The 22,972-nt window shown below is 42.8% G+C and overlaps 1 protein-coding gene across 6 annotated transcripts in view; it reads right to left on the reverse strand.

Annotated features, from left to right (window-relative positions):
• LOC115150622 (cadherin EGF LAG seven-pass G-type receptor 2-like) overlaps positions 1-22,972 on the reverse strand; it is an 88,745-nt gene that overhangs the window by 42,734 nt on the left and 23,039 nt on the right. For 5 of the 6 annotated variants that reach the window (XM_029694096.1, XM_029694099.1, XM_029694097.1 and 2 more), the window contains exons 2-3: positions 13,200-13,907; positions 3,230-3,452 (exon numbers count right to left, since the gene is read on the reverse strand). In XM_029694096.1, the coding sequence (XP_029549956.1) occupies positions 3,230-3,452; positions 13,200-13,907 (931 nt within the window). The remainder of the gene's footprint in view (positions 1-3,229; positions 3,453-13,199; positions 13,908-22,972) is intronic. The other variant, XM_029694100.1, reaches the window with a different exon arrangement.

Here is a 22,972-nt window from a genome sequence, read left to right on the forward strand (position 1 = left end):
CCTATGACGGTGCCACGTGGCTCTTCAGTAAGGCCATTCTACTGCCAATGTTTGTCTATGGAGATTGCATGGCTGTGTGCTCAATTTTATACACATGTCAAACCCACTAATTTGAAGTGGTGTCCACATACTTTTGTATATACAGTTTATATTATATAATCATATTGCAGCCCAGGCAAACTGCAAAGGTTGACAGAAAATTATGAAGCCAGAAACTAATTTCCCCCCATTCCTGTCCTAGGGGACCACACAGTGAACCTGTTCTGCTTGACACTTGGAACATTCTGAACATCTGTGGGAGAACTGAGAGCCCTGTCGTCTGTGTGACTGGTGTGACTCGCTAGTGCTTGTAGGCAGCATCTGCCTGTTCAGATGGATACCGTGTCAGACGGATGGAAGCCTACTGACTTCTTTTTCAAATGAGGGTGAGATTCCAGAGATCTGAAATCCAGTGTCTCAGGATGCTCTCAGAACATGTAGGGAGATATTTCGGTTGAATGTTGGGAGGATGTGTGCGTGTATCTGTGCGCATGTATGCGTTGTGTGTGTGTGTGTGTGTGTGTGTGTGTGTGTGTGTGTGTGTGTGTGTATGCAAGTATGTGTGTGTCAGTGTGGAAACGTGCATGCATTAATCCAGAGCTGGAGCGTAACCATGGGGCACAGCACTGCTGACCTGCTTACTGAGGAGAATGATCATCATGACCTCAGAGAGGGAAGAGGAGAGAAACACACCAGCTCCATCTGAATAACACTGTGAATATCTCAGACAGAATATCTCCTGTGTTAGATCTTATGCTAATAATAATCAGAGAAAAAATGGTTATCATCAAGAAATTGTAGTAGTCGTCAATGAATAGGTTTTAAAGGCTTGTGAACACTGCTTCAAGATCCCCCCCGGACGGAGTGCAATCAACCACAACATAACGGACTCCACTGGCAACATTATACTGTATGTCACATTAGACAGCCATTTACAAAGATAACAACCAGTCTACCCATATTAATGTATAGATGGGCCAACGCCCACGGTGTAATAGCAACTTGATTTAACTGCATCAGACATGTGCATTCAGGAAGTCTCCAGAAGGGCATGGTGTTTACATGTCAGTCAGAGGAACATGACTACTAACAATGTGAGGTGTTATTCAAATATGTGATACAAATGTTGCTGCTAAGGTGGTTTCTGGTAACATAAAAAGGCTGGATGGAAACCTGGTCTACGCGATTAAAGTACGTCGGGTAAAAAATGGCAGGACAGGCCTGATGGAAACTTTGTCGGTAAACATTCCAAATGTTGCCAAAACAAAATACAAGGTGGGATATTCTTGTGTCGGTAAAATGTATGATGCGAGAAATGCCAGTGGAAACACCTTTATGGGCAAACATTCATATCAAAGTAAACTTGGAGTCACACGATGATATTATGTGGTCCTCCCACTACGACTCGGGAAAGCATGCAGTTTATTAGTGAAATAAACATCGGTAGAGTTGAAAATGCGATGGAAACACCATTTACTTGCATTTTTTTATTCGGCACATGGGAATTTAACCGCAAAAGTTATTTTATGTGCACTACATCATCATGCAGTCTTTTATCCACAAGGCAATTTGATGGAAACACTTCTCTGGTGGGCAAATGCACAGTTTTATGCGGATTTTAGAATAGTCACATGAAAATCTGACGCCAGTTGGATGTAAACCTTGCTATAGAAACACTTTCAACTCTCCCCTTCTCACACTTTCAACACACTTCCTGCTAACTATCTCTACTGCAGTCCCGTCTACAGGCTCCAACTCACTGGGAGGTTTCCCCATGAGAACGGCTCTTTACTACAGTAACCTGATCAAGCCAGGTTCAGGTAACAGAGATGCCTGACAGACAGCCTGCTGGGTCTTAGCTGTTATATCCCCAGCTTTACACACCACCTTCTTCACAGCTCTGGGAGCAGTCTGGGAACTACCAGCCAATGCTTTTAAGAAACAGGTCAGAGCAGTTCTCAATCCAAAAACACTGCCATCCGAGCCACTCTCAAAGCAAGGCCACCACTTCAATAAAACTCAAAGACGTATCAATATCACCACTAGCCATTAACAGCTAGTTTTCAAGCCCTGCCAAGCACTTCTAGAGTGACAACACATTACAAAACGAGATACAAATGACAATTTTGACAGTGATATCAACTTGTCTTTGCTATGATGAATATTGCACCCATTGTGCTGCTTTTGTCACTTGGGATGAAGAATATCATTCATATCAACGTAGCCTCGTCTCATTCACATGAATGTACTTCAGTGTGATTGACTGTTCAGTGTTTAGTCCTCGTCGGTTTCATTTCAAAGCGCCACCCTCCCCTGGCACCTTCCAACAAGATACTAGGTTGTGATAATTGTCTTGAAATACAACTTGCTCTACCTGTATCAGACAAATGACACCATTATAAACTAGTGCTGATGTAAAACTGGATGGCTGTCAATTGAGAGCGAATACATGTTTCCAAAAAATATTTAGGCATCCCAGGATGAGGGTACCCTAGGTGTATGATTTAATAGCAAGACACACATGCAACAGCACACGCACGAACCCTAGGGGCAGACGGAACATATCTCCACATTCGCCTCGATGAGAGCAACTGAGGAGGAGAAATAGGCCACGCGCTGACTCACAGCTCAAAGTCACCACTGAGTGGAATAAGATAGGACTCCTGGGTCTTAGATTAACGCCCTCGGTTAGGCAAGGAGCAAGTCCAGAAACAGTAAGTTCTCAGGCAGCTGGGCTTCTTCTCATTCACCCACATTAGAAACCTCTCCATCCATCCATCCGTCCATCCATCCATCCTCACTCACCATGCTCAGGGAACCCAATCCCAGCTAGAAGAGAATAGACTTTTAAAGACTACAGCTATTAAATGATTCAATAATTGTTATTAAACACCAGGATGCTTAGCCAATGAGAGGAGCGGAGAATTATCATGCATCACAGGCTATAAGAGGTGTGAGCGTGAGAGTATAAGAGCAGTTGTGGGATACTTGTGAGAGAGAAAGAGAGCGAGAGAGAGTATGTGTAGTGTAAGAGAGGAGGCATACAAAAAGAGAAAGAGGGAGAAGTAGTGGGAGAAAGAAAGAGAGGTGGAGTGAATCACAGTAGTATATTTAGGGATATACTTTGTATTGTGAAAGGTAATGACTGAGATGGCCATGTGCCACTGGGTGGGGTGGTTGTTGTACTTACGAGAGGGAGAGGGTGAAGTGGAAGCGCTGGCGGAGGCCCTTGAAGGTGAGGAAGGACTGCAGGGGGAAGTTCCTGGTGGTCATCTCACAGTAGGGCTTTTCATAACTGCCAGACGGACACTCGCACTTGAACCCTCCCACCAGCAGGTTCACACAGGTGCCCCCGTTCTTACACACACCTGGGGCACAACGCCCGGAGCGGCACGACAGCTCACACCGCTTGCCTGGAGGAAGAGAGAGATGGACAGAGATGGGAGGGAGGAATAGAGAGGTGAAGAGAAAGTGAGACGAGTCAGAATGAACCACTATCAAGGTGACAAATCAGTGCCAGCCCTGGACAGTGTGGGTTAAAACCATTGGTCCTCCTTTCCAGTTAAACTTTACTAGTGTCAATTCTCACCACACCACTGCAGCAGTTCAATATGGGGCAAGACGCCTCCAAAACGTAGCACAAGCCGTGAGGGACAGAGGGGAAGGGAATGTGAGAGAGTGAGGGAGGGAGTCACAGAGTGCTATGGCAGGGGGAAACTGTCACTGTTATTAAGCCTACATGCTTTGTGTAGCCCTGCGCTCACAACTTCTATTTGTCTCCAGTCTCTGGATGAGAGGCTGCAGTTGCTATGACGAGACAGCACGCCTCCTTGCACGAGCTGTAATTTGTGTCAGAGCCACTCAGCAGTGTGGAACACTTCCGCTGTGTGTCGTGTTACTGTACGGTCCTGTACACACCACACAGACATCTCTATAGACTATAGATACACATGACTTGTGTTGTACATCCTCGCTAATCACAGGATTCTCAGTCTAAGACAATTAAGGACCCCCTTTGTTTCACTACTGTTGTAGGGTGCATTCATTCCTTCATTCATGTATTTATTCATTCAACTCCAAGGCTGTTGTGGTTATTATGGATTGCACTTTGGCAAGATGTGAATTAAAACATGTTATCCTATGCTAACTGTACTGTTACAGTACAATCAGCAATGTACCATGGTGGGCTACACTGGCAGAAGAACAGTCACTTTGCCCTGGTGAACCATGACAATGTGTTGCCGCTTTCTTGTTGATTGCGCTTGGGGACAATTGGCTACTGCTAGTCACCCAGAAACAGAAAAAAAACTATAGCTGCATCAGTCGTGTGGAGTTTAATCAGCGACTCGCCTCGGGCAACACATTACTTCTGTCTCTAAACAAATGAGGGGAAGATGGGACATTTAGTCATGGCTTGATGTGGTCAAACATTGCTGCAGCCAACACTGGGCTATTGTAGGAAAGTGGCACACTGGGATAGTAGTGTACTTCTTCTAAAGTCACCTTGGGCACTACAGTGGCCTCATTCTCTGTGAGGAGGCTTCAACGTTAATGTTCTGTATTCTTCTCTTCAGAGTTATAATTGCACGCTACATCAAAGGAGAATAATATTTGTATAGTATTTTTTATATTTTTTGAGCATTATTGATTCATTTACTAAGAAAACTATATGCAATCATCTTACACTCAAACCGGAAAAATTGTAGTATTCTGTTTACCCCAAAATACCTACCAGGAAAGCTGAAATTCTATTCTAGTGGATATATCCCACCTTGGTGTCTATAAAACATACAGAAGCCAGTAAGAATCATTAGTGAGCATCCGGTCTCCGTCCTGCAGACACCTGAGCCTGTTCTGTTGTTTGTTCTGTTGTCTATATGGTAACCTGAGAATAAACAGAGCCAGTGTTTTTTTGTCAAGCGTCCCTCTGGAACACCCGCCCGCCACAGGTGCAGGGTCTTGGAACAACAGCTCTGGGTTGCTAGGTGAACTGGGCCACATGACAATGGGAGGAGCTTGCCAGAGAGTCACCATTTCAGAGAGTTCACCTCAATCAATTATTTAGACAGCATTTCCTCTGCTCTAGTTGCACACCTTCAGATCCCCTCCCTCCCTAACTTTCTGTTTACTGCCAGCATGAATCATTAAGGCTGTCAAAATGTGCAGGGATCCTGGAGATGGTGCCGCTCGGTTATAGGGAGGAGGAGATGCTCTGCTGTTGTGAGTCCACACACAATTGGCAAGCCAAATTACCAGTCTCCGTAATAACCGTTTGAATAGCAAGAAAAATCTAAAACATCTCCTTTCCTCCACTCCTGACTGCATGTGATGCCATAGAAATATAATGAATAGAACGGGAGACCCCATTCAAGTCAATGATGGCATAATGAGTGGACTGGTGGCCCTATAAATTCCGCAATGCGGAGAACACAGACAGAATCATGGAATCCAGACATTAAACGGAATTCAACAATACCGGCATAAAAAATGTACTGAACTTAGTAGGAAATCAAATAAATGTATTGAACTTATTCGAAAATACAGTGCCTTCAGAAAGTATTCACACCCCTTGACCTTTTCCACATTTTGTTGCGTTACAACCTGAACTGTTGGAATTTTCACTTGAGAAATACTGCACCAGACACCTTTGTCAGGGGTAAAATACTGCGACTAAGATCTCTTCGACAAAACATTTAAATTAATGAAACATTTCTTGAGTTATCTTAGATTCATTTCAGAGCAAGAGTATACTGGCTACGGCGTCTCAGATGGACAAACAGTACTATTGCAGCTTTTTTGTTTGTTTTCTATGGGAGTATGCGCGCTACCATTCGGTTCGCCGAAGCATGTGCAAGGTTTAACACTCACACAGATGGGTCTCCAGATGCCTCGTCTCCAACCACCACATATCAAAACTGAGTTGACAAGGCATTCAGATTTTTTTTTAAATTCGCTTCTGTCCAGAAATCCAAAACATAATTTTCTATGCAACAAAGAACAAAAAACACGTCTCTTCCATAATTAATCTTCAGCTCTAACAGACTGAGGAGAGAGAGCTGCTTATCAAACAATAGCTAATTATCACGGGAGATGAGAATCACCAGTAGAATAGGCTAGTACACAGACACCATTCACAGCCCTCAGCTGGCACTGTACATCTCTACTGATCTTTATATAATCTACATGTTGTGACAACAGAGTCTATGATCACTATGACTGGTTCATAGTATCGTAAAGATTTGTGTAATTGTTAAGCTGATGCTTTTAAAACAACGTGTGTGAATGCGCAGGGGGATTAAACGCTGTGCTGTAACCAACTCCTCCTGCTGAGACACTTCTACAAACCTGGAAAGGGTCTTTCTGTAACTTCAGGTAACTGAAACGTATGGTCTCCTCTCCTAAATGAAACAGAATGGTAGAGTCCTCATATCGGCACAGTCTCTGCTGAAGGCATAAAGGAAGGGAGTTAAAGGGAACTCAACACTGGGTCGACACACTCAACAGGGCTTATTTAACAGCAAACATACTGAGTCTGCTGTGAGGATACACTTGACATGTACACTGAGTGTACAAAACATTAAAGACACCTTCCTAATATTGAGTTGGATTTAAAAAGGTGACATCAATAAGGGATCAGCTTTCACCTGGATTCACCTGGTCAGTCTGTCATGGAAAGAGCAGGTGTCCTTAATGTTTTGTACACTCAGTATAAAATCAGGTCCATGTAGAAAACGATTCTATATCTCACCCACTGATTCCACTCAGTATAAATCAGGCCCATGTAGAAAACTATTCTATATCTCACCCACTGATTCCACTCAGTATAAATCAGGCCCATGTAGAAAACTATTCTATATCTCACCCACTGATTCCACTCAGTATAAATCAGGTCCATGTAGAAAACTATTCTATATCTCACCCACTGATTACACTCAGTAGTAGTGAAGGTGACAGAGTGGCATAATTGTGATCCCACTGGTCAAACCCATCATATCATAGCCCAGGTGATGCACCTGGACCAGACAACAGGTTAACATGAGGCAACAATGATGGGGCTGCTTTTAATAACTAACTAGATCAGAGGTGAGGGACTAAAACAGAGACATTCTGTGGGATGCACTGAATAAAGCACAAAACACAATCTATGATCACAATCCGATTGCTGCCCATTCAGAGCCTGCAGCAGTCGTCGGGGTCATTTTGAAAAGTTTCCATGAGGCATTCCTACATGCTTTGATCCTTGAGTTGATTAATACGACTTCAAACACTGAATTATAAACCTCTCAGCATGTTTGTACTGTTGGCTACTGAGTAAATACACAACATACACAATTGCTTGATCAAAGAAAAACAGTATACCACAACAGCCTTGTTCTGTTGAGCCTCTTTTCATGTGGGGCAGAGTGTTCCATGTGGGGCAGAGTGTTCCATGTGGGGCAGAGTGTTCCATGTGGGGCAGAGTGTTCCATGTGGGGCAGAGTGTTCCATGTGGGGCAGAGTGTTTCATGTGGGGCAGAGTGTTTCATGTGGGGCAGAGTGTTTCATGTGGGGCAGAGTGTTTCATGTGGGGCAGAGTGTTTCATGTGGGGCAGAGTGTTTCATGTGGGGCAGAGTGTTTCATGTGGGGCAGAGTGTTTCATGTGGGGCAGAGTGTTTCATGTGGGGCAGAGTGTTACATGTGGGGCAGAGTGTTTCATGTGTTCATCTTGGTAAGCTATTTCTTAGTCAAGATGCAGCTTCTCTTCTGTCATTACTTATTGCCCCTTGCTCACCAGAATACCATCAGAAATTGATAGTATGAACCCTTCAATCTAGTTGACATAGGTAAAGTTTATTTTCCTTTCCTCTTCCATTTCTGTTCCTCTCACGCAGCAAAGACGTTTAGGGACCACGGAGAAAATGCAATAACCCCAGAAAATGGGAAAGATTTTCCAGGCAAAATTAACATCAGTTTGACCGGTTATAAGGAAATAAAAAAATCTGTTAAAACGACCCAACATGTTTTTGATACTCAGTACTTTGTTGAAGCACCTTTGGCTGTGATTACAGCCTAGAGTCTTCTTGGGTATGATGCTACAAGCTTGGCACACCTGTAAATGGAGAGTTTCTCCCATTCTTCTCTGCAGATCCTCTCAAGCTCTGTCAGGTTGGATTGGGAGCGTCGCTGCACAGCTATTTTCAGGTCTCTCCAGAGATGTTTGATCGGGTTCAAGTCCAGGCTCTGGCTGGGCCACTCAAGGACATTCAGAGACTTGTCCCGAAGCCACTCCTGCGTTGTCTTGGTTGTGTGCTTAGGGTCATTGTCCTGTTGGAAGGTGAACCTTCGCCACAGTCTGAGGTCCTGAGCGCTCTGGAGCAGGTTTTCATCAAGGATCTCTGTACTTTGCTCTGTTCATCTTTCCCTCAATCCTGACTAGTCTCCCAGTCCCTGCTGCTGAAAATCATGCCCACATCATGATTCTGCCACCACCATACTTCACAGTAGAGATGGTATAGGCCAGGTGATGAGTGGTGCCTGGTTTCCTCCAGACGTAACGCTTGCAATTCAGGCCAAAAAGTTCAATCTTGATTTTATCAGACCAGAGAATCTTGTTTCTCATGGTCTGAGAGTCCTTTAGGTGCCTTTTGGCAAACGCCAAACGGGCTGTCATGTGCCTTTTACTGAGGAGTGGCTTGCGTCTGGCCATTCTACCATAAAGGCCTGATTGGTGGAGTGCTGCAGAGATGGTTGTCCTTCTGGAAAGTTCTCCCATCTCTACAGAGGAACTCTGGAACCCTGTCAGAGTGACCATCGGGATCTTGATCAACCTCCCTGACCAAGACCCTTCTCCCCCGATTGCTCAGTTTGGCCGGGCGGCCAGCTCTAGAAAGAGTTTTGGTGGTTCCAAACTGCTTCCATTTAAGAATGATGGAGGCCACTGTCAATACTGCAGACATTTTTTTGTACCCTTCCTCAGATCTGTGCCAATGAAGTTGTAGAAACATCTCAAGGATGATAAATGGAAATAGGATGCGCTTGAGCTCAATTTTGAGTCTCATAGTAAAGGGTCTGAATACTAATGTAAATAAGGTATATATATTTTATTTTTTCTAAACACATGTTTTCGCTTTGTCATTGTGGGGTAGTGTGTAGATTGAGGAATAAGGCTGTAAAGTAACAAAATGTGGAAAAAGTCAAAGGGTCTGAATACTTTCCGAATGCACTGTATAACAGCGATGCGTTCTGCTAGAAACAAGCTGTAAAATACCCGGGAAAGACGTGACTCCGATGCATATGGGAATATCATTGTTTAGCTTTTTTGATATTCAGAGGCTGAGCTACAACCTTCTATAGTTGAGACAATATTTTTTACTTTGCAAGTAAACTAATTCCCTAACGACAGACAAAACTAATGAAAGAATAACTTCAATGTAGGCTATAGATATGAATTGCACAAGAAACAAGAATGATACATTTACGTTTTTATTATGTATTATTTTCTCTTAATTTAACCCGCTTGATCCCCACTCTCCTATCATTCACACAATATTTCATGACCCTAAACCCACCTACGGGGACGGCGGGTTATGAGTTAACCCGCGCATCATTCAAATGCAAGTGTTTTCTGTCCATTTGTTCTGTTTCCAGACTGAGTCAGCCAGACTTAATCATTCGCTCTGCCCTTCACAACGTGAGTAAAATGGATGGCTGCTCTGCTCTGTTATTTTTCTCGCTTCCATCATACTGCCATCTGGACCCGCCCACGGAACCCAACACACACACACACACTTACCTACCCACCCACATGGAGCAGGCAATTCAGCATCTACACACACACACTCCCTCTGACACACACACACCCAAAAACAACTCCCTCAAACACGCACACCAGCCAATTGAGCCCACACACACTCTCGGCACAGCGGGACAGTGTCAAATCCAACTGTCAGTCATGTTGAACAGCAGGAGCTGTAGTTTCCATCCAGGACAAACCCCATCAACTCAGCCCCGTCTTGGAGAGGAGACAGGTTGACTGCTCTCTCAGCCTTGTTTCAGCAAATATTAGAGGAAGCCTGAAAGCGTGATACATACATCATAAATCATCAGCTAACACAATTGTACTGTATGTCTGGATCTGTATGTATGTCTGGATACCCGGCAGGCAGGCCCAGTAGATTGAGTTGAACTGAGCTGGGCCGTACAGTCCTGATCTAAGTGCAATTGATGAGGATCCCTCTGCTCCTCCTACACCCGGCTAACAAGACACACACCACGAACCATCGTCCTCCACAGTTCAGCTTTCACACATCCACAGCGGTACATGAGAAAGAATGGTGCTCAACCTGAACCTCAGTAACTAAGCCTACACAACCAATCACTCACACATACCCACTCACTAGCACAACATGTTATGGTCACCCACACTTGTGACGAAGTCTTGCCAAGATTTCAACCTACTGGCGTAGTAGAAGTATTAACACTGATGTACTTGTATATATAACCTATTTTCTCTGTATATATCAATGATGTCGTTCTTGCTGCGGGTGATTCCTAGATCCACCTCTACGCAGACGACGCCATTCTGTATACATCTGACCATTCTTTGGATACTGTGTTAACAAATATCCAAACGCTTCAATGCCATACAACACTCCTTCCGTGGCCTCCAACTGCATTTAAATCCTAGTAAAACTAAATGCATGCTTTTCAACCGATCGCTGCCCGCACCCGCCCGCCCAACTAGCATCACTACTCCGGACAGTTCTGACTTAGAATATGTGGACAACAACAAATACCTAGGTGTCTGGCTAGACTGTAAACTCTCCTTCCAGACTCATATTAAGCATCTCCAATCCAAAATTAAATCTAGAATCGGCTTCCTATTTCGCAGCAAAGCCTCCTTCACTCACGCTGCCAAACTTACCCTCATAAAACTGATTATCCTACCGATCCTTGACTTTGGTGATGTCATTTACAAAATAGCCTCCAACACTACTCAGCAAACTGGATGTAGTCTATCACAGTGCCATCCGTTTTGTCACCAAAGCCCCATATACCACCCACCACTGCGACCTGTATGCTCTAGTCGGCTGGCCCTCGCTACATATTCGTCACCAGACCCACTGGCTCCAGGTCATCTATAAGCTTATGCTAGGTAAAGCTCCGCCTTATCTCAGCTCACTGGTCACGATAACAACACCCACCTGTAGTACGCGCTCCTGCAGGTATACCCCCCCCCCAAAAAAAAAATAAAAAAAAATAAATTAGAATAAAAAAAATGAATCGCTGAAGTTGGAGACATATCTCCCTCACCAACTTTAAGCATCAGCTATCTGAGCAACTAACCGATCGCTGCAGCTGTACATAGTCCATCCAACTACCTACCTCATCCATATTGTTTTATTTACTTTTGTTTTTGCTCTTTTGCACCCCAGTATTTCTACTTGCACATCATCATCTGCACATCTATCACACCAGTGTTAATTTGCTAAACTGTAATTACTTCGCTACTATGGCCTATTTATGCCATTTGCACACACTGTATATAGATTTCTGTATTGTGTTATTGACTGTACTTTTGTTTATTCCATGTGTAACTCTGTGTTGTTGTATGTTGTTGAACTGCTTTGCTTTATCTTGGCCAGGTCGCAGATGTAAATGAGAACTTGTTCTCAACTTGCCTACCTGGTTAAATAAAGGTGAAATAAAAAACTTAAATGAAAAATGAAAAACCATAAAAGATGAATCCATCTTTATAGAAAAGAGCGAGAATCCACATTTCATTATCTAACTAGAGCAGAAGTTAACTTCAAAGAACATACTGTATGTACCATAGGGAGAGAGCAGGGCTCGGGTGAAATTAAATTAACTCTCATACAACCCCACAACCCTTTGATAAACAGAGGGAAAAGAATCTGGTATTTGTTCATATTAGCATATGTTCATTCCCTTCCCTTTCTCTCATCCTCTCTCATTCTACAACTCTCACCTTAAGCAGAGAGAAAGCAGATCCTCTGATATTTTCAGGATATGACAATATTTAGCGCAGTGTGTGCATAATCTTTCCTCCCTAAATGTGCTTTAAGTGTAAAAAAAGAAGACTTTAAAAGGGAACCCATTTGAGATGGGGACTGAGATAGTAATGAATAACAGAGTACCGCCATCTTCAAAAATGGAAGCTTTTAAAAGTTCTTCCTTTCCACCATTCCTCAGAGCCCACCGCCTTTACACAGTATGTTTAGTTACACTTTATCCATCCCAGCTATTTTTTACCAGGGGGCATTGTTACAGGCAGGAGACACTCTCCCTCTTTCAATCTGTAACCATCCATAATTCAGCACCTCCTTCCATTATTCCTCTCAGAGCTACTCTGCTGCTGACCGGCCAAATTGCTATTGTTTTCCCCATTCAGAGACACTCATCACTGTAATGCTACAAGATAGACCCCAGGAAGGCAATACCACACTCTGGTGCATCATGGACCTGGCTAATCTTCATAGCACTCACATCGTAAGACCCTGTTAGCTCAACCAAGACAGAATGTGATGGTGATCCAGACTTCCTCCCACACACACTTCCTTTCTGCAAGTTCATAATCTCTCATTGATCCCTGCTGGATTGAGATATATGTTGTTGTTTTTTTACTTGTCAACTCACACACAGACTGCCCTTTTCATTCTCTCAGACAGACAATGGGGAAGGGTAGGAAGCATGAACAGTTAACAGGCTGGCTCATGTTTAATGTAGTCCCGCCTCATTGGTCCAGGGATTATTAAAATCAATAAGTCATCACACTGCCTTTGTCCAGCTGAACGGGTGTCATTACTGTATAGGCCCTTAGCCATGTTGTAACGTCAATACATAGACCGGAGGGTAGGACGGAATGAATGAAATAATTAATTAACAAGATTGATTACATCCATAGAATTTCCAATGGGACATTAGACATTAAAATGTACTTAATGGCCACTTAGTGAGAATATGAAACAACGTTATTCTTGCCGTTGTGTCTGACGGGTATGAGGCCATTCACTATAAACACAGGACATGCTGCACACACATTCAAAATCATCTTTTGGGATTTTATAATGGTTTGCTTTTTGTGACACGTACGTCATCTACGAAGTGAAATAGCTTCATTTATTATTCAACATCAAATCAAGAGAGAGAGGTCATTTACCTGTATAGTCATCGAGGCACTCGCAGGTGTAGCCTCCCTCTCTGCTGCGACATAGGCCGTGGGTTCCACAGGGTTTGGAGTAGCACAGGTCGATCTCTGTCTCGCAGTAGTCTCCTGTGAAGCCGGTGGGGCAGCGGCAGCGCAGCCCGGCGATGGGGTGAATGGGTCGGAAAAGGATGGTGTCGGACGCCACGAATGGAGCCAGGCTGTCAAACTTCAGCACGGACACACACTTCATGTAGTTCTCGCAGGGCTCTCTCAGGCAGATGTTGTCATCGAAGGGCAGCACCTGCTGGGAGGAGATGTGGGCCAGCAGACTGCGGTTCAGGTACAACCTCTCCTGTAGCTCCTCAGAACCAAAGTACTCTGCCGCTCCATTGGCCCCTGCTGCCCCTCTGTCCACTCTTCCGTCCCCCCGGGACCCCTCTCCCCCCCCACGCGGGCCCTCCCTGGGCACGGCCACAGACAGGCTGACATTGAGGATCCGGGCGCTGACGTCTGTGTCATCCTGGATGTTGAACACTATGACGTCCTCGCGGTCTGCTGACAGCACGCAGGCCACGCCCTCCAAGAACTGGGCCAATAGTAGGGACAGGAAGTGCTCCTGGGTGGTGTTGGCCAATCGCAGCGTGATGCTGTTGGAGAGCATTTCGTCTGTGATGATGGTGACCTGGAGCAGACACTGGGCCGACACGGAGTGGATCCCATCTGACAGGAGAGGAGAGACGCAGGGGGACACAGTATTAATGCTTCAAATCTGGATTTACATCACAAACATTACTTACAGTGCCTTCAGAAAGTTCTCACAACCCGTGACTTTTTCTGAATTTAAAATGGATTAAATTGGAGATATTTTGTCACACCACACACACACACACACACACACACACACACACACACACACGTCAAAGTGGAATTATGTATTTCAAAATTTTTACAAATGAATTTAAAAAATGAAAGGTGAAACGTCTTTAGTCAATAAGTATTCAATCCCTTTGGTATAGCAAGCCTAAATAAGTTGTCTAAATAAGCGTAATAAGTCACATAAGTTGCATGGACTCACTGTGTGCAATAAGTGATGCAGCCACCACAGAGTTAAAAGAAGCAAGACTGTACAGAATACAAATATTCCAAAACATGCATCCTGTTTGCAACAAGGCACTAAAGTAATACTGCAAAAAAACATGACAAAGCAATTAACATTTTGTCCTGAATACAAAAAGTTATGTTTGGCGCAAATCCAATACAACACACTACTGAGGACCACCCTCCATATTTTCAAGCATAGTGGTGGCTGCATCATGTTATGGGTATGCTTGTAATAATGGGTATGGTTATGCTTGTAATAAATGGAATGGCGCTAAGCACAGGCAAAGTCCTAGAGGAAAACCTGGTTCAATCTGCTTTCCACCAGACACTGGGAGATAAACATACCTTTCAGCAGGACAATAATCTAAAACACACAAGGTCAAATATACACAGAATGTTCCCAAAGTGGTTGAGATACAGTTGACTTAAATCTACTTGAAAATCTATGGCAAGACCTGAAAATGGTTGTCTAGCAATGATCAGCAATCAATGACAGAGCCTGAAGAATTATGAAAATAATAACAATTGGCAAATGTTGCACAATCCAGGTGTGGAACACTCTTAGAGACTTACCCAGAAAGACTCACAGCTGTAATCGCTGCCAAAGGTGCTTCTACAAAGTATTGACTCAGGGGTGTGAGATATTTCTGTATTTAATTTTCAATACATTTGCAAACATGTTTTCACTGTCATTATGGGGTATTGTGTGTAAATGGGTGTTATTGTTTTTTTTTAATCAATTTTGAATTCAGGCTGTAACAGCAAAATGTGGAATAAATCAATGGGTATGAATATTTTCTGAAGGCACTGTATGTCTACTCATAACCCCATAATGAAAGACACAACGTTTCACAATAACATAGTGCCTAGAATTCTCCTTGACTGATCACCATTCTCTAGTAGCTACCCTTTATACATTTTTTTCACAATGCAGACATCCATCTCACTGTATCCAAAGGGTTAATAAGATGAGTAGGCTATTCAGTTGTCTGCATAATGAGCTATACACATCTGAAATGTAATTTTCCCTTCACATACAAGGACAGCTCATCCTACTCTAGACTTTACTACTGTTGTTTGAAACATCATCCCCCAGATGGAAATCCATGATCAATTCTTCCCATGGCCATGCATTACCTTACATACTTCAAACCATATTGAGTGATTCTTTTAGTGAGGTGATTTGCAATACTCATTCCTCTTACTGAAAACCACAATGGCAACACAGGGGAAAACTGCTTATCAGCAAACAGCTTGAGAAGTTCTGGCTGGGACACTCAAATGACTGCCCAGCGAAGAGTGAAATTATAATGAAAAGAACCCATACAGACTCATCATCAGAAATAACAAGAAACATAAAAGTGGAGTAACAGCTTTGAAAACAGACATGGGCTGAACCTGAACCATATCCCAGTTAGCCATAACCTATATCTCCATTAAAAATAGATGCCTTCAGTCTGCAAATATATTCAAAGAGCAGAACTACATACAGTGCCTTCAGAAACTATTCATACCCCTTGACTTATTCCACTTTTTGTTGTGTTACAGCCGGAACTCAAAATTGATTAAATATATTTCTTTCTCACCCAGCTACACACAATACCCCATAATGACAAAGTGAAAACATGTTTTTAGAAATTTTTGCAAATGTATTGAATATTAAATACAGAAATCTCATTTTCATAAGTATTCACACCCAAGTCAATACTTTGTAGAAGCAGCAGAGATTACAGCTGTGAGTCTTTCTGGATGAATCTCTAAGAACTTTTCACACCTGGATTGTGCAATATTTGCCCATTATTCTTTTCAAAATTGTTCAAGCTCTGTCAAATTGGTTTTTGATCATTTCTAGACAACCATTTTCAGGTCTTGCCATAGATTTTCAATTATATTTGAGCAAAAACTATAACTCAGCCACTCAGGAACATTCACGGTCTTCTTGGTAAGCAACTCAAGTGTAAATTTGGCCTTGTGTTTTAGGTTACTGTCCTGCTGAAAGGTGAATGCATCTCCCAGTGTTCGTTGCAAAGCAGACCAGATTTTCCTCTAAGACTTTGCCTGATTTTGCCTAGCTCCGTTCCGTTTATTTTTTTATCCTGAAAAACTTTCCAGTCTTTAACGATTACAAGCATACCTATAACATGATGCAGCCACCACCATGCTTGAAAATATGGAGTGTTACCCAGTGATGTGTTGTAATTGACCCAAGCTTAACACTTTGTATTCAGGACAAAGGCTTAATTGCTTTGCCACATTTTTTGCAGTATTACTTTAGTGCCTTGTTGCAAACAGGATGCATGTTTTGGAATATTTTTATTCTGTACAGGCTTCCTTCTTTTCACTCTCTCAATGTTAGTATTGTGGAGTAACTACAATGTTGATCCATCCTCAGTTTTCTCCTATCACAGCCATTAAACTCCAACTGTTACAGGGGTGGTTTTACAGACACCTGATCCTAGACTAAATTGAAAAAGATTAAACCTGATCATAGATTAAATTGCACTTTTAAACTGGACTAACAAATTGCATTTCTCAGACATTGCTTAAAATAGTTTGACTTGCCCTAGTCTAGATTTTAAAAGTCTGATTTTCAGAAGGACGGTTAGAGTTAATCTAGATCTAATTGAAGGCTTGAATAAAACCTGGCCAGAGGCAGGTTTAACTTCAGATTAGTGATTGTTGGCTCCCAGGTTGACGTTGGCAATGGAGGAAAATTGATTACCTGGACTATTTCAATGATGATCAAAGTGCACCACCAAGGCCAGACAGAAGGGCGGTAATAGACAGGGTTAACCCATTGATGAAATCATTTTCTGTATGTAAATAGAAAATGCAGCTGACATTTGTTTGCATGAGCCAAGAATTTCACCTGACTCTTTTCGGGGAAGGGCCATCCCTTCAAGTACTGATCACCGTGACGTATTTTGGCATCTGGAACCTTCCTAGTCCACAAAGTCTGCAATGCTACAGGTTAACTGAAAGACAATTACATCAAGTTCCCTGATGCTGCTGCCCAAGCCAACTACCAGGTAGAGTTCAATGAATATGGGAACTTCCCTGGAGTCATTGGCTGTATAGATGGATGTCATATTCCCATCAAGTGTACCTCTACAGCAGATGCTGAGGAGTACAGGAATCTTAAAAACTGGTTCTCAATAAATGTACAAAGTGTGAGCACTCCCAATTTGTAGTTCTCCAACGTTGTTGCACGTTGGAAAGGTGCAACTCATGACTCAAGGATTTTCCAAAACTCCTCTTTGTATGCTCAGTTTGAAGGAGGACAACATAGTGGAATCATACTTGGTTAGTGTGGGTATACACAGACCAACTTCTTGTTCACCCCTATCTTCATTCAATAGGACCTGAGCAACAACATTACAACCAAGCTCATACCCGCACCAGAGGTGGAGGGCATGTTTGGAAGAGTTGTTTCGAATGTCTCAGAAACACATTGCGCTTTCAACCAGGAAGATGCTGCATTGTCATAATTGCAACAGCAGTGCTTCACAATTACCTCAAACAGCATGGCTGCCCAGATCCTCACATTGAAACATGAGGATGACCCAGATGTTCCCATGGTTGAGGCAGACAGTGGCAGAAATGGACAAGCCTGCAGAGATGATTTTACTATGCAGCCCTTCTCACAACAAAGATAGCTCAAGTGATTGAAGCAAACAATAGCCATGGTTTTTAATTCATAAATGGAAATAAATCGGGACCCCGAACTGGTGCTGGTTGGAGAATAACATTGGTACTGCTGCTGCTTCATTTCTCTCCCCTCCTTCATAGACAACTCAACATCAAGGATGTGCATCTTCATATCAGGCTCTTCTTTTAAATACATTAGTTTGCACACATGAAATTCCATGGCCAGGTTCTCATGCATGCTCAGCCTCTGTCTTTGTCCTCCTGCCGGGTTAGTGACAATCTTCCCTCCTGGCTGCAGCAGTTGTCCCCTCCAAGGTGATCATCTGCCTCTAGAAAATGCTTATGTTGCCTCATTAAATAACATGATTTCTTCAAGAGTTGACTTCATTACATCATTTTTTTTATGTGAGTGCAAGAGTTGACTGACAACATGACATATTCCCTGCATTATGAGTGAATCCTACCAAATGAGGATTGGAACTGTCCCCCATCTGAAGTGTCCAATATGTCACCCCTTCAAGGGGTTGCTGGCTATCAATGATCCCGGTCAACAAGTCCCCCAGCTCACCTGTCTAAGGTCTTACCAGTCTTGAAACGCTCCCTACGAGCAACATCATCTGTCTAAGGTCTTACCAGTCTTAAAACGCTCCCTACGAGCAACATCATCTGTCTAAGGTCTTACCAGTCTTAAAACGCTCCCTACGAGCAACATCATCTGTCTAAGGTCTTACCAGTCTTAAAACGCTCCCTACGAGCAACATCATCTGTCTAAGGTCTTACCAGTCTTGAAACGCTCCCTACGAGCAACACCATCTGTCTAAGGTCTTACCAGTCTTGAAACGCTCCCTACGAGCAACATCATCTGTCTAAGGTCTTACCAGTCTTAAAACGCTCCCTACGAGCAACATCATCTGTCGAAGGTCTTACCAGTCTTAAAACGCTCCCTACGAGCAACATCATCTGTCGAAGGTCTTACCAGTCTTAAAACGCTCCCTACGAGCAACATCATCTGTCGAAGGTCTTACCAGTCTTAAAACGCTCCCTACGAGCAACATCATCTGTCTAAGGTGACTTATAGGTTTTTCCACAGGACCTTAGAAAGACAAGACAAAATAGAAATTATATTAGTTATTATTTATGATATTATTTGTGTAACATTTCTGTCAAACAAATACATTTAGGCTCCACTGTGTTGTGTTACTCAAGAAAAATAACATTTCAAAGTGACCGATTTGTAATAGTGTGCCAACCAATACAGTATCTTACCTGAAGTTGTTGTAGCATCCTTTTGTTTACTTTTCATTTGAGTTTAATTCATTACAAATGGTAGTCCAGGCATTCTTTTTCTTGTTTTCTGTTGATGAATCATGCTGTCTGTTTTTCATAATTGGCTGATTTGACACAATTTGCTTCAAGAGGTTTTTTTCAATGTCACTGAAATTATTTTATCTTCGTCCATTGCTTGGTTTAGGTGACTTGCTCCAATTCCACACAATGCTTATGTATTAGTGTCCCAAGCCTGTTTTTTGAAGCATCCTTAGTTCAGCACTAAGTGCACATCGTTAATCTAATCAGACTTCACAAAGATTAACTGGTTAGTCCTTACCTTAGTCTAGAACTAATGAATCTGAAGTTAAGCAACATATTAGACAGCCCTTAAAAAAAAAATCTGGATTCATTTAATTAGAATTAGCCTAGTCCTGACTTTAATTGAAACTCTGTACGTGAAACCGCCCCTTAAAGTCACCATTGGCCTCATGGTGAAATCCCTGAGCAGTTTCCTTCCTCTCCGGCAACGGAGTTAGGAAGGCTGGTTGTATCTTTGTAGTAACTGGGTGTATTGATACACCATCCAAAGTGTCATTAAAGGTCTTCTTTTTGTATTTTTACCCATCTACCAATAGGTGCCCTTCTTTGCGAGGCATTGGAAAACCTCCCTGGGCTTTGCTGTTGAATCTGTGTTTGAAATGTATTGCTTGACTAAGGGACCTTACAGATAATTATGTGTGTGGGGTACAGAGATGAGGTAGTCAATCAACAATCATGCAAAACACCATTATTGCACACAGAGTGAGTCCATGCAACTTATGTGACTTGTTAAGCAAACCTTTACTCCTGAACTTATTTAGGCTGGCCACAACAAAGGGGTTGAATAACTAGACTTAAGACATTTCAGCTTTTCATTTATTATTAATATGTAAACATTTCAAAAAGCATAATTCCACTTTGACATTATGGGGTAATGGCGTCAGTGACAAAACATTTAAATGTATTCCATTTCAAATTCAGGCGGTAACAACAAAATGTGGAAAATGTCAAGGGGTGTGAATACTTTCCGAAGGCACTGTAATGTATCCTGTTGTTCAGAACTCCCTGACAACATGAGTTCAGGAATCATTATAAGTTAGACAGACAATCAAGCCCTCTCCGATATCATCCAACCAGACATTTGTAAGGATCTGTTGGTAGACAAATTAATAGAAAGTATTAGTGGTGTTAATGATGTTCTCTTTTACAGGATAATCCTGTCTCCATCTGTCTGGATCTCTTTACAGTTTATTACTTCCATATTTGGTTTGTGAAAATCAATCAATAAAGTTGTCAACAACAAAAAAAGAAACCCATCCTTTCTTTCCTCAGTTCCACATTCTATATGCAGCGGTGTGTTTAAGGTCACCAGAGGTTCTATTTGTAGCATGTCGTCTCATCTTTGGCCTGTAGGCACAAAACACGCCTAATCAAATCAAACCTGTCGTGAAAACAAGCCCCAGTCTCTTCCCCCTCGATAGTAATCAATAGGTCTCTTTGTCTGGGGGCTCTGGATATGGGCCAAGGAACAGAACCTCTCAGCTTAGCTCTGGTGGAGGAGGAGAAAACCAAACCAACCAACCACACAGACAAACAAACAGCCAGCAGCACTGTGGAAGCTACCGGATCCCAGGCTGGCACAAGGCATGTTTAAACACCCGGCGCCACAATGACAGCGAGTGGGAAGAGTGAGAGAGAGGAGTAGAGAAGTGAGGAGCAGAAAGGAAGGAAAACTGAGCAGCATGTTTGACAAGGTTTAAATCTTTCTGCTCCCAGTCAAGCCACTGCAGCACTGGAACCCTACAGGCCCAGAGCAGAAGGAACAGGAGCTGGAGGGAGGACTGGGAAGAAGGGACACCTCTCTCAGACACATGTTGGTGTGGTCTGTGCACACAGAAAGGAACTCGCAAAGAAACCAAATTGGTAAAGAGAACGTGTCAGAGGGACATTAAAAATTGAGAACAGTCAGATGCTTTGGAAAAGAGGTGTGCCAAGGAGGTTCAATTTAACATTTAATCCCAGATTCCTCTGGGGAGATGAAAGGGTGCATTGGTGCCTCTTCCACACAGGCCTAGCTGTGTACATTGGTACACCTTGTATCAATCTTGAAATGGTAACTGCACAGTTCAACTGAGCAAGCTTATACACATCCTATCCTTCAAGTCAAATAGTGCCATCTTTATCATGACAGCACTGAGCAAATGCCAGAGAGGTCAAAGTAATTCAGCCAACTCATCCTCACAAGTGGCAATTCAAATCTTGACATTTACATCCTGAATCATATGTTACGTCAGTTACATAATTGGAAAAGGAGAACTTAATATTTTGGTTACGTGAGATAATTATCCTACCTCAGTCTGTATTCTAGTTGCCTATATTAATTCAGAATTCCCCATGATAATATAAAGCAAGATGTGAACTCGAATAACGAGCCATGCATTTTAGGACTTTATTTGGCCATCATCACAGGCAGTCATGTAGCCACTGATTTTGAAAATGGCGAAAGAGACAGAAAAATAGGAAAACAGATCACATGAGAGAAGGTTATGCTACATATCAGGAGAGCAGACATTCCCTTAATGATGTTCTCTGCCAAGTGGAATTCTTGGATCGAGGCTTGGGCAGAGGTCTATGACAGACAAAGAGACTTGGAAACAGTATGCGAGGAGAATCTGCTCTTTAAACGAAACTAGACCGTCCTTCAAAGGGGTGCCTCTGTAGAGAAGGAAGCTCTGCTTTAGGAATGGGGGTTGTTGTTGGGAAGGGGGGGGGGGGCAAGTTGCCAGCTCTGGAGTGTGACCCAGAGGCCTCTGGGTGCCAGGAATGCTCTCAGCAGAGAAGTGAAGCCAGGGAGAGATTAAACACACACTGAGCCTGTATGAGCGCCAGGGCACCACAGTGTGTGTGTGTCTCAGGATTAAGACAAAGCATCTTCAGTAACCCAGCCCACCAGACTCTCAAAAGATTTAAGTGAGTGTACAGTATGTTAACTCCTCAGGGGTCGAGTTACCTGATAATGTTTCTGTAAAGCTAGCCCCTATTTTTTTGTATTATTTGGGGGAAATTATTTAACCTTTATCTAACTAGGCCTACCTATCATGTGATGATGTCAAATAGTGAAATCCTTTTCTAATAGTGACAATACCCCCCATTCTGTTAAAACATACACAACATGACTTCATGTGATGTTAACACACAGACCTATAATGAACAAAAATATAAACGCAACAACTGAGTTACAGTTCATATGAGGAAATCAGTCAATTGAAAATAATTCATTAGGCCCTAATCTATGGATTTCACATGACTGGGAATACAGATATGCATCTGTTGGTCACAAATACCTTTAAAAAAGAAATGGGCCTCAGGATCTCATCACGATATTTTTGTGCATTCAAATTGCCATTGATAAAATCGAATAGTGTTCCTTGTCCATAGCTTATGCCTGCCCATACCATAACCCCACCATGGGGCACTCTGTTCACAACGTTGACATCAGTAAACTGCTCGCCCACACAACGCCATACACGTGGTCTGCGGTTGTGAGGCAGGTTGGATGTACTGCCAAATTCTCTAAAATGGCTTATGGTAGAGAAATTAACATTCAATCCTCTGGTAACAGCTCTGGTGGACATTCCTGCAGTCAGCTTTCCTATTGCACGCTCCCTCAAAACTTGAGACATCTGTGGCATTGTGTTGTATTACCTAACTGCACATTTTAGAGTGGC

This window comes from Salmo trutta, chromosome 16 (assembly GCF_901001165.1).
Source record: "Salmo trutta chromosome 16, fSalTru1.1, whole genome shotgun sequence".
Classification (NCBI taxonomy): Eukaryota; Metazoa; Chordata; class Actinopteri; order Salmoniformes; family Salmonidae; genus Salmo; species Salmo trutta.